The following is a 16,213-nucleotide window of genomic DNA, read 5'->3' as shown; positions in this document are numbered from 1 at the left end:
CTTTTTTCCTTTTTCCTTCCTCTTTTCCTTTTTTCCTTTTTTTCTTTTCCTTTTTCCTTTTTCCTTTTTTCCTTTTTTCCTTTTTTCCTTTTTTCCTTTTTTCCTCTTTTCCCCCTTTTCCCCCTTTTCCCCCTTTTCCCCCTTTTCCCCCTTTCCCCCTTTTCCCCTTTTCCCCTTTTCCCCCTTTCCCCCCTTTTCCCCCTTTTCCCCCTTTTCCCCCTTTTCCCCCTTTCTCCCCCTTTCTTCCCCTTTTCTCCCTTTTCTCCCCTTTTCTCCCCCTTTCTCCCCCTTTCTCCCCCTTTCTCCCCCTTTCTCCCCCTTTCTCCCCTTTCTCCCCTTTCTCCCCCTTTCTCCCCTTTCTCCCCCTTTCTCCCCCTTTCTCCCCCTTTCTCCCCCTTTCTCCCCCTTTCTCCCCCTTTCTCCCCCTTTCCCCCCCTTTCCCCCCTTTCCCCCCCTTTTCCCCCCTTTCCCCCTTTCCCCCTTTCCCCCCTTTCCCCCCTTTCCCCCTTTCCCCCTTTCCCCCTTTCCCCCCTTTCCCCCCTTTTCCCCCTTTTCCCCCTTTTCCCCTTTTCCCCCTTTTCCCCCTTTTTTTTCTTAAGAACTTTCTTGTTGAATCAAAATATTCTTTAGGCTGGCACAGTGAGTATCACAACCAGACTGTCCTGCAGTTTGAGACCTGGTTGTATTTGTAGGAGATCTCTGTGTCCCCAGGGAACACTCAAGTCACTTAAGCTGAAACCAAACAGCCAGAAACTAGGTTTTATCAAAATAAATTCTGGGCAGTTTTTTGTACAATACGTAAGTTCAAAGAAATTGCATAAGAGAAGACAGGTACAAAGGTGTTTCTACAATATTTGCCCTCTGTTTTTGGTGTATTTACAGCTTTGGTTTAGGGCAATAAAATGATGTTGTGTTACAGAATGCTCTTTTTGCTTGCCTCTCATCCAGTAGAAATTTGTTTTTCCACCTTTGAGATCAAGCTATCTGCTTCTTTCCCTTTCATTTTTCAGCCTTGCTGTGTGAGTTGGAGAAAAACTCCAGCTCCTTCTATTTGCATCCCTTGGCCTGTGGCACGTTGCATTCTCTGGGCTGTTCTTTTCCCTGAGGATTCCCAGGAGTTCCCCAGGGATGGAGCAGTCTCTTCTTCCTTCCACACACTCCATCTGGCCTCTTCTCCTGAAAGGAACATAGAATGCGCAGAGGTTGAGCAAATCAGATGCTCCCATTCACTCTAATGATCACAGGTTTTTGGTGAAGCTTTTTTCTTATTGCTGAGGTAGTTTGGGTTTTTTAAAGTACGTGTTAACTTGTTTAGTTTTTTTTATGAGGGATTTAACAAGTTGCCAAATACTCTTTTCTTAAAAATTTTTTATCTGTGTATCTTGGCTAGATGGAATGTTGCCTGTGAAACTGGTATTATTCATGTGTATGTACATATATATAAACATATATTTCAGATATTTTCGTATCTATTGTAATCTAGGATTATAGAATATAGGATAGTACCTAGGATTACAAAGATTAGTGTTAATTATAAGCACTTCAAGGGGATATCAAGAATTTGTGAGGAAAGCCTGTTGTGGCATAGAGAAGGTTGGCTTTTTAAGATACTACAAACTTCAGGACAGTTTCTGTGTTTCTAGATAAAGGCTCTTAGAGTTCTTTGTTAATCTTGGTGCTGTTCTGCAAATAGTCTACCAGTAACTTGCTAGAACTTCTCCACCTGGATACCTGAATCACTGTTTCCTGGCTGTGTCAGAGGACTTGTGGAGATTTTCTCCTGGAGGGTGCCAGTCTTGATAGAGGTGTTTGTCCAGTATTTCACTACTGATTCTTTTTAAGAAACAGGGCGGCAGTAGGGAAAGTGTAGTTGGATTCCTGTAGTTGTTGAGAGTAACTTCATTTGAACTGCTGTAAGACTGGTTGATGTCAAGGTGACCAAAAAGAACAGATTAATCCTCTGGTTGTCATGGTTTCCTACATTGTCAGTTTCCTACATTTGCATTATGTTGTTTACAAGGTTGTTGTTACTGAGTTACTTCAATTCTCCTCTTGGGGAAGAGCTTTCATCAGGGCTTTTGTGGTAGCTGGTCAAGCTTTGATGCATAATGTTTGGCCTTATTTTCACATTATTACTTCCTCTACATTTGGCGCAACATACCACAGTTTTTTTGTGGAGTTTTTTATTTGTTGATGTAAAGTTTCTGGGAGGTTTAAATGTATTTTTGTCATATGGCTGGCATAAGTGCCTAGACTGATTTTTAAAAACGTGTTAAAGATGCATTTTTTAACACAAAAAATGTAGTCTGCTAGCACTTCTCTGAATCACTATTTACTGTGGGGTGAATTCGTCAAATGCAGATGAAATACATAACCAGATTATTTACTACGTTCTGCTTTACATGAGCAAAATGCTTTAAAGAGCAGGTTCAAGATTTGGGATATAAAATAAACAAAAAATTGGTATGGTTGGTTAGTAGGACACTGAAAGACCAAGTTTGACTCACTAAATATCTGCAGTGCCAATGTCTAAAACTTTTTCTGCCATTTTATCCCCACATTAAGCTCTAATAATCCTGTGCAGATTCATCTTTTGTCTGCACTGTTACCTTGGGCTCATGGGTCACCATCTACTTTGTAGCTCTACACATAGAGCCTGACTCTGATCTCCTGTGTTAATCTGGGTCTCCTCTGGATTCCTATTAATAAGCCATCATGCTGGTCTGTCACACTCAAAAGAATTTAGCAGATGTAAACCTAAAAAATTCACATTTCCCAGCAGGAGCCATCAAGGAAAGAAGGTCTCCATGACTGAAAGTGTCTTCAAGTTATACTACTCTATAATCATTCCTTTGTGATAACAGGTGTTAAATTTTCAGTTCCTGGGTGTCCTAGGTGAGTTCATGGGTGTCTTGGGAGCAGGGGATCCACAGGAATGTCTCCTAGGAGAAGCTGCTGGGAGCTCCCCCAGTTCCTATCCCTGCCCCAAGGCCGAGCAGCTCTGGGAAGGTGATGTGCCTCTGCCAGGAATAGAGTCAAGAAAGGGAAACCAAACTGCAAAAATGTAAGAAAATGACTCGCAAAGCAGAGAATGAAGTGAGAGAGCAATGTCAGAGAAGAGATCCTGAGGTGTGTGAGGAAGGAGGGGGAAAGGTGCCTGAGCAGAAGTTTCCCCCCAGCCCGTGGTGAGATGGCGGCTGTGCCCCTGCAGCCATGGAGGAGCGCGGGGGAGCAGTCCCTGAAGGACCCCGGGGGGGTCCCTGTGGATTTGTAGCCCCTGAACTGCCACAGGTGGGCAGAGGTGAAGCTGCAGCCATTGCAGGATCACCAAGAGGGGCAGATGTGGATCTGCAGCCATGGAGGAACCCGTGGTAGAGGAGGTGACTGTTCCCACAGCAGCCATGACTCTGTGGGCAGCCCGGGCTGGAGCAGTTCCTAAGGGACTGCAGCCCATGGTAGGGACTCGTGTCCCAGGGGTTCCTGAAGGACTCTCCCGTGGGAGGGACCCTGCCTTGGAGCGGGGGCAGAATGTGAGAAGTCCTCCCCTGAGGAGGAAGGAGTGGCAGAAACAATGTGGGGAACTGAGCCTGAACCCCCCCCTGTGTCCCCTGAGCCCCGAGGGGAGGTGGCAGGGAAGCAATCTGGGACCGGGGGGAGGTGGTAAGATCTGAGAGGGTTTTGTGTTTCTCCTTGTAGATTAATTGGTTCTTTTTCTTCCCAAGTTTGCTTGTTTTTGCCTGTTACTGTCATTGGGGAATGCAAACCTCCCTGTTCTTATCTCCATCGAGTCTTTGGGTGGAGAGGCCTGGTCGGTACTGGCTGGGCCTAAGCCCTGACAGTGGTTTACTGCAGAGTTTTGTACGGGTAATTTTTTGTTTTCTAGAGATACCATCTGAAAGTTCTTGCTTGAATTTGTAAGATTTCACACAAATTATTTTGTATTCTTTATGGATTGTACAGAGCAAAGCTGCCTTTCCCTGAAGTGTTGAGTCACTGAGGCTGTGTGTCAGGACTCTGATTCCTCTTAAATCAAAAGTGATGAAAAGTAATGATATTTCATATGTAAGGCTGCTTATTTATGAAAAGTAATGGTATTTCATATCTAAGGCTGCTTATTTAAACTTACCTACTGCCTTTGCTTTGTCATGGTCTCCATGGCCAATAATACAAGAAAGAAAATGTGGACAGCACTTTTCCCTCAGAAACAGGAAAAATTGTGTAACTTCTTAGAGGGAAAGTGTTTTGGGTTTTTTTTGTTTGGTTTTGGTTTGATTTTTTTAAATACTTGGTAGGTATAGTATTTTCAGTAATTTTATGCTTGTATTTCATAGAAATATATTTCTTTAAAGGAAGAGGAGTGTGTTCTGATTACTCATGTGACACATACAGGGAAGACTTTTAAGGCCAGTGAAAGAGGGCATTTGGAAATTGTTTAAAATTTGGCTGTGGTTGCTCACCTGCTTTTAATTATGGAAGAGGAATATAGTTTTGATTATTATTATTTTTTAATGTCTAGACCTGAAATTTAGAATTTTTCTTTAAACATCCAGCATGGTTACTTCCTGATGAGGGGAAAGCTATATTTGAATTCCCTAGAATATGCTTGGGTTTCCTTTTTTAGTTTATCTGCTAAACTGTAATGATTTTTATAAACTGGATAACACTGCTTTAAGAAGAAGTCTCTTTATTTGTTATTTGTATATGAACACTTGTACTAGATCTTGATTATTAATTCTGTTCTAATTGTATCTAAACTGTGTTTGCATTTAATTTTCACTATTTCTTGACTTTACCAGTTAGTGATACTTTAAATTGCTTGGGTTTTTTTTTTTTTTTTCTGTGAAAGACAGAGTAGGGTGTTTCAAGCTCAGTTACAGTCTAAATGAATATCCAATTTTTAAATTTTGAGATTAGAGTCTAAATATGGTGATTCTGGTTGACAGAAGGTGAGTGCACAGTTTGGATGTAATATTTTAATGCAGCAACAGTAGATGATACAGCAAGTCAGTGTCACTGTAGTCCTGTTTAGAAACAGGAGTATCAAAGCCAGGGTGAGTGTACCAGGATGTAAAGATACAGATCCCTCAATCCAGTTATTAGTGAGAGAAGGTTGTCTGGTAACTCTGCTGATAAAGATTTGTCTCAATCTTTGCCACTTAAATGCTGTATCCTTAGAAATAGTTACCTAGTAGAGAAAAATCATCTGCTCCTCTCTCACTTGCTGAACTTATTCACATAGGGTCATCACTAACTAGGATTGTGGTTCCAAAACTAACAAGTCCTGCCAACACTACTGCCTTGGATTACTTCACTGACAAGACTACTTCAAAGTTGTTAGGAAATATGCATGAATTCCCCTCTCTTTCTTTGTTGTCTCCTCCGAATTTTCTCTGCTTTTGTACAGTGTCTCTCTTTTCCTTTTGAGCAAAAATGTGGCTTGGTAAGAATTTCAGGCAATAAATTGTGACATTAACTGAAAGAATAAAGAAAAGTAGTTCAGATGTAGTACTTGAACATAGTTATGGAGAAATGTTCAGCAGCTTTCGATGCTCTCAGTCTGCAAAGCCAGTGCCATTGGTTCTGAATTGGGCTCCCTGCTACTTGTAGAATAGCCATTAATGTTTTTACAGATATTTGAATAGTCTGCTTCCAGTTTTGTATTTTCTCCCAAAAGCCACACCTTTCTCATGTATTTAGGCTAGTTTTCACCAAATTCCTGGGTAATCTTAGCTAATGAATGCCATCTACCATTTTTCTTGTGGAACTCTTTATCATATTGGGCCACCAAAATGTGATAACCCTAAGAAGAGTATCTCTAGTGTATTAGATAACCTCAATTTAATATATAATATTTCCTCAGAGTTCACATTTTGTGGTCTGGACTTGTAATACTACCATGAGTCTGTTTGGACTTGCAATTTTTTTGTTTGATTTTTTTGTTTTTTTCCCCAGTTGGGTATTAGTAGCACGCAGTCACTCTAAGCAGGCAGAATGCTTGCTGCCTTCTGGAGTCAGAAGGAGCTCCAGGCCATAGAAAGTACTGTTATTAAAGCTGTAATAATGCTCTGTGATTAATTTTCACAAGTAGAAATAGCAAGATTACTGTTGTATGCATGCTAAAGACATAATACTATATTATACTCTGTATAAGCATAGTAAGATGATTGTAGGATCCAAAGTAATAATTGATAGAAGCTCTAGGAAGCATCTGGGTCCACTGGATAATGTATCTAGCATGGAACTTTTTTTTTTCTTAATTTTCTTTGGCACATACCAGAAACAAATCCTGTATAGAGTTTTTCTGCCCCCTCTCCTCTTTCAAACTATAATTACTGCTGGGTATGGAACACTTGTGAACTGGAGAGCTGATTCTTTCTTGGCTGCTGATGACATTGTGGTGTAAGAGGTGGTGTGGAGAAACTGGTTTTGGGGCTGCAATTGAAGTATCTGCTTAACTGTTCTTTGGTTTAGTCTTACCCTCCAATTTAGGAGTGGGTTTTTTTTTTTGTTGCCCATTTTTTAAAGCTTGTTTTCCCTTGTTCCCAGGTCAATAATGACTGACTTGTACTACCTCAGTCAAACAGATGGAGCAGGAGACTGGCGAGAAAAAGAGGCCAAAGATCTAACAGATTTGGTACAGAGGAGAATAACTTATCTACAGGTAAGAGGATGGAGCTTTTTAATCAAGGTAAATGTTGTACATATATGTGTTTATATATGTGCAACATATCTTGGTATCTCTTAGCTATACTCTTAGCTATACTCTTAGCTATACTCTTAGCTATACTCTTAGCTATACTCTTAATATTACTCTTAATAGAATAATTACATGACAGAGAGTTGTAAGTGAATTTTTGTATATGAATAATTTACATACAAAACAAATGAGAATGTTTAGGACATTGTTTTGTATGTATACTCTCAGCTATATTCTCAGCTATACTCTTAATCATAGAATCATAGAATCCTTGGGGTTGGAAGGGACCTCAAAAGATCATCTAGTCCAACCCCCCCTGCCAGAGCAGGGCCACCTAGAGCACTTCGCATAGGAACGTGTCCAGGCCGGTTTTGAATGTCTCCAGTGAAGGAGACTCCACGACCCCCCTGGGCAGCCTGTTCCAGGGCTCTGTCACCCTTACAGTAAAAAATTTTTTTCGAATATTCAACTTGAACCTCCTATGCTCCTATGCTAATTTACACCCATTACCCCTTGTCCTATCACTGGTCACCACTGAGAAAAGCCTAACTCCATCTCCCTGACACTCACCCCTCACATATTTGAAAACATTGATGAGGTCACCCCTCAGTCTCCTTTTCTCCAAACTAAAGAGACCCAGCTCCCTCAGCCTTTCCTCATAAGGGAGATGTTCCACTCCCTTAATCATCTTAGTAGCTCTGCGGTGGACTCTTTCGAGCACTTCCCTGTCCTTCTTGAACTGAGGGGCCCAGAACTGGACACAATACTCCAGGTGCGGCCTCACCAATGCAGAATAGAGGGGGAGGAGAACCTCTCTTGACCTACTAACCACACCCTTTCTAATGCACCCCAGGATGCCATTGGCCTTCTTGGCTACAAGGGCACATTGCTGGCTCATGGTCATCCTCTTGTCTACCAGGACCCCCAGGTCTCTTTCACCTACACTGCTCTCCAGCAGGTCAGCCCCCAACCTATACTGGGACATCGGGTTGTTCTTCCCCAAATGCAAAACTCTACACTTCCCCTTGTTGAATTTCATCATTTTTCTCTCTGCCCAACTCTCCAGCCTGTCTAAGTCTCTCTGAATGGCAGCACAGCCTTCTGGTGTGTCAGCCACTCCTCCCAGCTTAGTGTCATCAGCAAACTTGCTGAGGGTACACTCTATACCCTCATCCAAGTCGTTGATGAAGATATTGAACAACACCGGTCCCAGTACCGACCCCTGAGGGACTCCACTAGTCACACACCTCCAACCAGATTCAGCCCCATTGACTACAACTCTCTGACTCCTTCCTTTCAACCAGTTCCTGATCCACCTCACTACCTGATCACCAAACCCATACTTGGTCAACTTATCTACAAGGATGCTGTGAGAGACGGTGTCAAATGCTTTACTGAAATCAAGATAAACCACATCTACCGCTCTTCCATCATCTATCCACCTAGTAATTTCCTCATAGAAGGCTATGAGGTTAGTCAAACATGATTTACCCTTGATAAAACCATGCTGACTGTTCTTAATGACCCCCATGTCCTTGATATGCCTGGAGATAGTGACAAGAACAAGTTGTTCCATCACCTTTCCAGGGATGGAGGTGAGGCTGACCGGTCTATAGTTACCCGGGTCCTCCTTCTTGCCCTTCTTGTAGACTGGAGTGACATTTGCTATTCTCCAGTCCTCAGGCACCTCTCCTGTTACCCATGACTTACTGAAGATGATGGAGAGTGGCCTAGCAATGACCTCCGCCAGCTCCCTCAGCACCCTTGGATGCATTCCATCTGGACCCATCGACTTATGGATGTCCAGATTACTCAGCTGATCCCTAACCCAATCCTCATCTACCATGTCAAACTCCTCATCTATCTTGACTACTTCTGGGGCTAAATGAATCTGGGGCTCATGCGGAAACCCTGCAGGAGTAAAGACGGAGGCAAAGAAGGCGTTCAGCACCTCTGCCTTCTTTATATCCTCTGTCACCAGGGCTCCCAGCTCATTCCTTAGTGGGCCAATATTGCCTCTAGTGTTAGTTTTGCTAGCTATGTATTTGAAAAAGCCCTTTCTATTATCCTTAACCTGACTTGCAAGGTTAAGTTCCAAGGAGGCCTTAGCTTTCCTAATTGCCTCCCTACATCCTCTGACAACAGTCCTATATTCCTCCCAAGTGACCAGCCCCCCCTTCCATGATCTGTAGATTTTCCTTTTCCACTTAAGTTTTCCCAGCAGTTCCATGCTGGCCTCCTAGCTCCCTTACTAGATTTCCTAACCATAGGGACGCTCTGATCCTGTGCTTGCAAATAGTGGTCCTTGAATATTGACCAGCTATCTTGAGCCCCTTTATCTCTTAACGCCCTGTCCCATGGGATTTCTCTTAACAGTTGATTGAGGAGGCCAAAGTTTGCCCTGTTGAAGTCCAGGGTTCTGGTCCTACTGGGTATTCTGTTCCTTCCACACAGGATCCTGAACTCTACCATCTCATGATCACTGCAGCCAAGGTTGCCATTGACCACCACTGCTTCAACAAGGCCCTCCTTGTTGGTTAGTACAAGATCCAGCAGTGCTCCTCTTCTAGTCGGCTTGTCCACCATTTGCATTAAGAAGTTATCATCAATGCACTGGAGGAACCTCCTAGACTGTGAAAGGCTGGCTGTGTGAGTCAACCAGCAAATATCGGGGTAGTTAAAATCTCCCATGAGGACTAGGGACTGAAGTTGTGAGGCTGCTTTCAGCTGCCTGTAGAAGGCCTCATCAACCTCCTCGCCTTGATCAAGAGGTCTGTAGTAGACCCCCACAACTGTATCACCCACACCAGCCTTCCCCTTAATTCTTACCCACAAACTTTCAACCTGCCCCTCATCAGCCCCTGCACAGAACTCAACACATTCTAGTTGCTCTCTCACATAAAGAGCAACTCCACCACCTCACTTCCCCGCCCTATCTTTCCGAAAAAGTACATAACCATCCATGGCCACATTCCAGTCATGTGACCTATCCCACCATGTCTCTGTTATCGCTACCAGATCATAACCCTTAGCCCGTACACTGACCTCTAACTCTTCTTGCTTATTCCCCATGCTGCGTGCATTAGCATACAGACATTTCAGGAAACAAACAGAGCACACTGGTGGGACTAAATCCTCCCTAGACCACCTGCCTTCGGGCCCTGGTTCGATTGGTTAACAGGTTCGATAACCTGGTTGGTTAAGAGCAATTAATATTGCTCTTAATAGAATTACTCTTAATAGAGTAATTATATGACAGAGAGTTGTAAATGAATTTTTGTATATGAATTATTTACATTCAAAACAAATGAGAATGTTTAAGACATTATTTTGTATGTATACAGAATGATAAATCTTTGGGGTTCTTTTGGTTTTGTTGTTTGTTGCTATGGTTGGTTTGCTTGTGTTGGGCTTTTTTGTGTATGGCTATACTTACCTGTTTGGGTTCTTTCTGTTACTATAAAAAATAAGTCTCTGGTTTCTGCTTTTGTTTTTCTAAGGTTTCAGAATGTATACACACATTTGCACAGTGTTCAAGATAAAAATATGAAAGTCCTTGTATGAAACTTGTGAACAAGCAGCCCATTTTTAGTTACAAGAAAGCCAAGATTTAAGCACTTGCTTGCATAGTGTGTTGTCCAGTCCTAGGCTGTTTCAGCAGTGTTGTGAGACTTCTCATAGATACTCATCTTTTTGAGTCCACAAAGCCTTTTTAATATATGTGTTTGTGTGTCTCTATAAAATTCAAACAAGCCTTGCTCTGAAGGTTTTGGGACTTTTGTTCATGTATGAATGCATGCAGCTGTCTATATAGTGAAAAAAAATATTTGATGTAGTCTGGTTTGGTTTTACTTGGTTTGTTTTTCTGTGTGTGTGTGCATCTTACTGCTTTCTTTTGTTTGGGCACTGATTTTTTCCCTATGTAAAATGCAGAATTTATTTTGCATTTTTCATTGTTTCTTACTTCATAGTTAAGCTATTGGAAACTTCTGTGACCAATCTACATATCTGTCCCTGGTTAAATAACAAAAGCCTTCTGTGAGAAAACTCCTTGTAAATTATGCAGGAGACATCACTTTGTCTTCCTTCAGCTTCTTCAGAACTGTTCCTCATTCTTTCATTTTTGATGTCACTGTTTGGCAGTGGTACACTGTAGCTACTTTTTATGCTGATAAATATGGCCTTTCTCCACCATTTCATCTCCTTTCATTATGTGCAATTGTTTTCTTATCAAAGCATGTATGAGTTTCTGGAGAGGTGCTGTCTTCTTACTGTGTGTTTTTAAAGTGTTCAGAATCTTAGTTCAAGACTAGGGCCTCAAAATATGTGCAATGAATAACAAAAGTAAAAGGTGTTTAGGAGAACAGAAATTGAAGCATTAAGGAAATGCTTACATTGCTGTCTAGTGAATTTGAAATAAATTAATTGACTAAGCAAAGACCTGAGAGGCAAATTAGCTCCTCCTAAAATTTATTTGGAGACATAGAGTCTATGCTAAAGGGCTCTCATCTCTATAAGCTAAAGGGCTTTCATTTCCCTTTTATTCTCACTTAAAAGAAAAAAAAGGTTAAAAGATAAATGACACCAGTGCCAACACAGCACTCACAGAATCCTGCTTCTGTATATTTGTAGCACAATAATTTAAAGCCTTTCAGAAAGGGTATTATATTCTCAGACACTTCTAAGGAAGGTAACTGTCTTTATCATTATTTTAAGAAGGAAACCTGAGGATGAGCATGAGCAGATTATTTTCAGAAAATTGTGGGAATAGATTGAGAATTGGAATTAGGTCTCACATACTTGGCTCAATTTCTATCATACAGGCAATTTTTGTTACTGTTTTATTTATAAATCTGTTGAAAAGGAAACTGTGGGAAGTACTGAGGTTTTTTTATATTCTACATTTAAAATATAAAATTAATCATCTTGAGTTTGTCCTCAAACATCAAGAAACACTTAAGAGAGCATTTCCTTCCTTTAATTTTTTTTTTTTTAAGAACCTTGTATTTTCTGTCTTACAGAGAAAATTACATTGATTTTTGCTTTTAATAAGTTACCACTGGTTGATCATGGAAATTAGAAATATGTAAATATGCTTCTGCTGCATATCAAATTTCACATGCCTTTTTCACATGGAAGGATCTGGAAATGATACAGAAGGAACATATGTTTCCTCAGGAACTGTTTTTGAGGTTTAAGTTGAAGAATGATGATATTCTTTGCTTCAAAAGCTTACTGTGATCCTTTTTATTAATCTCTTTTCAGGCTAAATATACGTAAAAAATTCAGTCCTTCTTCATATGTGAGACTTTGTAATACCTTTAATTTTTTCTTTCCTGATGTCTTCCCTTAAGACTAATTCTTCACAGGGCTATAAAAAGTGAACCTCCACTACCTGACAAATGGCAATGGAATATTAGTTTATAGAGTAGCACCAAAATGCAGTTCTTTCTTACCTTGTTTTTTATGCAGCCTAAAATATTCCTTAGCTTACAAAGGGTCAACCTTAATTTTGTGTCACTGGGAAACATTGAAAATGATGCCCAAAATTTTAAATTCAGTTGGATTTTGAAACTTGAATATTTTTTCTTCCACTGCCCTTACTTTAGATCTACTTATCAATAAAAAATGTCCCTTACCACAAGTCTTCCTTTGGTTAATTTGTTCCGGAATCCACATAATCTTCTTTAGAGTTGACTAATTAAAAATTTTTTAGACATTTAGTGTAACAGCTTTGCCTTTACCAATTCTTCCATGTTTCATGCTGAAAAGAAGACTTCCTGCTAAGATAACTACAGACCATTTTTCTGGGTACTGGACTTTTTTTCTCTGGATATTTGCAATCTCTCTCATTATTATAAGCAAGTCATCACCCAAAGCTGGAATATGTCTGTGGCTACACATTTGGAAGTCAAGCTGGCTGATTTTCTAGTGTGGGTTTCAGAAATTTGAGGAGTATGGGGCTGACTGTGAGTATGCAACATAAAGCAGTCCATGGTCTGCAATTACATATTTACATGTCTGTTCATAATACAACTGTCTTTAAAAATACATTAAATTAACATATTTAAAAAAAATAAATAAAAAGCAATGAAATACTTAACAACCCTTGCTCCCTAACTCTACTTCAAAGAGAACTCTCTGGAATTTATTTAATTTGGGGTTTTTTTTTGGATGAAGAATACAAGTACTATGTGGTTTTCCTTCTCATAGATGTTGTACAGTGACAGCTCCATTATATTGGGACATCTCTCTGGGAAATCATTTAGCTGAATGAATGTGAATAGTGTTGACTGCTACTTTGTTGGGATGGCATTACCATAAATTTGATTTAATGAGGTTACATTTAGCTAGATCCCTGTAGTTAGAGAAGAACTTAAAACTAGGAGCCTACATTTAAGTTATTTTCAGAGATGTTCACTATCAAGTTAAGTAAATGTGCAGGAGAAGTCAGACAGGGGCTCTTGTTGTACTGTGTATTCTGGAAGTGGTAGCATGAGTAAATGATGATGAAGGCAGCAGTTTTTCTTCCCCTTTTGTGCTTATTTTTGTTCTGTTTATTTTAGGAAGTTGGTGATTCAGTGTGCACTCTCCCACTAGCAGAATATTTTTGCCTCCATTTAAAAAAAAAAAAAGGAAACATTCTGTTCAACTTTGAAGGTTAAAAATCAAGTGAGAAAGGTTACTAAGCAGTCAACAATGTATTCAGTTATAATAGCTGGCCAGATTCATGCTATTTAGTTGAGGTTGTGTATGTATGCAAAGAAAATTGCTTACAAGATTTTATTCTGAGGCTTCTGGATTTCTCAGTATTTTTGGTGATCTAATGTGTCACTTAATTTTTTTCTGTCTCAACAGTGTGTTAAATCCTCTCTTTTCCCCTTCTATTAAAATTAATTATACATTTGACACCTTATGCTAAAATGACAACAATAACAAAGGCTCTGAGCACTCTGCATACATGCAGAGGGATGTATTATTCACAGCTCTGAGTCTTGAAAAAGTGTAAACTTGTATCTGTCAAATAATAAAATCTAATGTATTGTATCTTTTCCAACTTACTCCACTTGACTCAAACAAGTTGTAGTATGTCATGAGAGTCTGGATTGCCAGGAAGTTGAACATGAGCCAGCAGTGTGCCCAGGTGGCCAAGAAGGCCAATGGCATCCTGGCCTGAATCAGGAACAGTGTGGCCAGCAGGTCCAGGGAAGGGATTCTGCCCCTGTACTCAGCCCTGGTGAGGCCACAGCTTGAGTCCTGTGTCCAGTTCTGGGCCCCTCAGCTCAGGAAGGAGATTGAGGTCCTGGAGCAGGTCCAGAGAAGAGCAAGGAGGCTGTGAAGGGATCCAGCGCAAGTCCTGTGAGGAAGGGCTGAGGGAGCTGGGGGTGTTCAGCCCGGAGAAGAGGAGGCTCAGGGGAGACCTCATCACTCTCTACAACTCCCTGAAAGGAGGTTGGAGCCAGGGGGGGGTTGGTCTCTTTTCCCAGACAACTCTCAGCAAGACAAGAGGGCACGGTCTTAAGTTGTGCCAGGTGAGGTTTAGGTTGGATATTAGAAAGAATTTATTTACAGAGAGGGTGATCAGACATGGAATGGACTGCCCAGGGAAGTAGTGGATTCTCCATCCCTGGAGATACTTAAAAAGAGACTGGATGTGGCACTCAGTGCCATGGTCTAGCAACCACAACGGTGGTTCAAGGGTTGGACTTGATGATCTCTGAGGTCCCTTCCAACCCAGCCAATTCTATGATTCTATGGCTTTGTGTGCTGGTTGTAGTTGCAGTGTGCTGGTGGTGTTGATAAATTCAGCCTAATTTGAAACAAAGGCAAAAGTAAATTCCAGAGTGTAAAAAAATTTCATTGAAAGTTCTTCATCATAATTTTTTTTTATGGGAAAGGAGGACACGAGCTGATGGACTTCAGGTGTGTGTTTAGATGGGTGCTGTTCCAGGAGAAGAGACAGGCAGATCTTGTGGTGCTTCAGGTTTCCTGTGGTAATCTCAGCATCCTTAGGTTTATTTGAAAGCTTTCTGGGATTTATTCGGAGTCATATACTCCAAGTACAAGAATCCTGGGAATTCACCTACTCAGTAAGAAAAATGTCATGAATTCCAGTTCTGGTTTCTTAATAGATTTAGCAGTAGGCATGGGAATAGAGTTGGACTAGATGAACTTCAAAGGTCCCTTCCAACCCAAACTATTCTATGATTCAGTGAAGAGCACACTTCAGTAATCTCATCTTGAAATACTAAAACCGAGACAGGATACAGGCAAAGCAATCAGTGGAAAAAGGCTGTACCCTTTAGTGTGACTGAAATGTGTCCCTGGCCAGAAGTGCTGTTTGCTTACTTAGTGCAACTCCAGCCAAGAGTTATGGCTGTGAATCAAATGATATTGACACACCTTGGCTATTTCTTCTAATTGTCCTAAAGGAGACAGCTATGTCTATTAGTTTGGTTAAACTTCAGTCACTTGTCTTGTATCCATTTAAATGAATCAGTGCCACTTAGTTGTCAAAATAATTGTCTGCCTCTAAGGGGAAGTCATTAACAGAACAACTCACAGGTTCTCTCTCAGATTCAGGTTTACTGACAGGATTAGTTAAGGCCTAAAACTTCTGCATCTAGCAGGTGGTTATTGTTACATTGTGACATTCTTTTATACAGCACCATCAATTCAACCTTTTCTTAATGCAGATTTTTCTGTGAAAATTACTGAGGAAAACAGAGGCAAGAAGCTCTGAGAGCTTCAATTGCAAAAGACAGAAATTTGCCCTCACCAGGCAGCAAAGAATCCATACAGGAAAGATCCATTAGTTGAAAGGACATGGGAAACTTGTTCGATTAGTATTGGTACTTCCAGAATTACTTGAATTGTCTTGGGAAATATGTCATTTAAATAGTGAATAAAAAAATTAAACTGGCTTTAAAACAAATTTGGTCAGGTTTGGAGGTGTGGCTTGAGCTGGAAATGTCTTATGAAGCCCTAAGAGTTGTGCTCACTGGTGGGAGGATTGTGCCTGGTCCCTCACCTTCCCATGCATCTCAGAACCTGCTCACTGACATATTTAATTCTACTTCCAGTGGCTTCTCAGGGATGTTTGCAATGCAACACACATTTCTTTCCTTTTTCTAGTTTGCTACTATATATTTTAATAGTTTTGGACTACCTGGTGAAATCTTTGGTGGATTGAAATGTATATATAAATATATTTGTAACCACAGAATGGTTTGAGTTGGAAGGTACACCTTCCCCTGGAGCAGGTTGCTCAAAGCCCCATCCAACCTGACCTTCAACACTTCCAGGGATGGGGGTGTCCACAACTTACCTGGGAAACCTCTCTGACATTTTGTCCAATGAGTGAACAGTGAATTTTTAAAATTTTTTTTTTAATTAAGTTGCACATCTCTGTCTCTTATTCATCCTCTTTGTGAACAAATTCTCTCATTGTATATTGACCAATATTTGCTGCTTGATATTGTAAGCTTGTCTCTGGTTTGAAGGTCTTTTCCCAGT

At 40.7% G+C, this 16,213-nt stretch overlaps 1 protein-coding gene across 1 annotated transcript in view; it reads left to right on the top strand.

Annotated features, from left to right (window-relative positions):
• The window catches only part of FUT8 (fucosyltransferase 8), a 108,638-nt gene that overhangs the window by 56,041 nt on the left and 36,384 nt on the right, over positions 1-16,213 (top strand). Inside the window, exon 8 of the mRNA XM_030451967.1 lies at positions 6,547-6,661. Coding sequence (XP_030307827.1) covers positions 6,554-6,661 — 108 coding nt within the window. The 5' untranslated portion in view covers positions 6,547-6,553. The remainder of the gene's footprint in view (positions 1-6,546; positions 6,662-16,213) is intronic.

Source organism: Calypte anna, chromosome 5A (genome assembly GCF_003957555.1).
Source record: "Calypte anna isolate BGI_N300 chromosome 5A, bCalAnn1_v1.p, whole genome shotgun sequence".
In the NCBI taxonomy this organism is placed as follows: Eukaryota; Metazoa; Chordata; class Aves; order Apodiformes; family Trochilidae; genus Calypte; species Calypte anna.
This window is presented reverse-complemented; position numbering and strand designations above follow the sequence as displayed.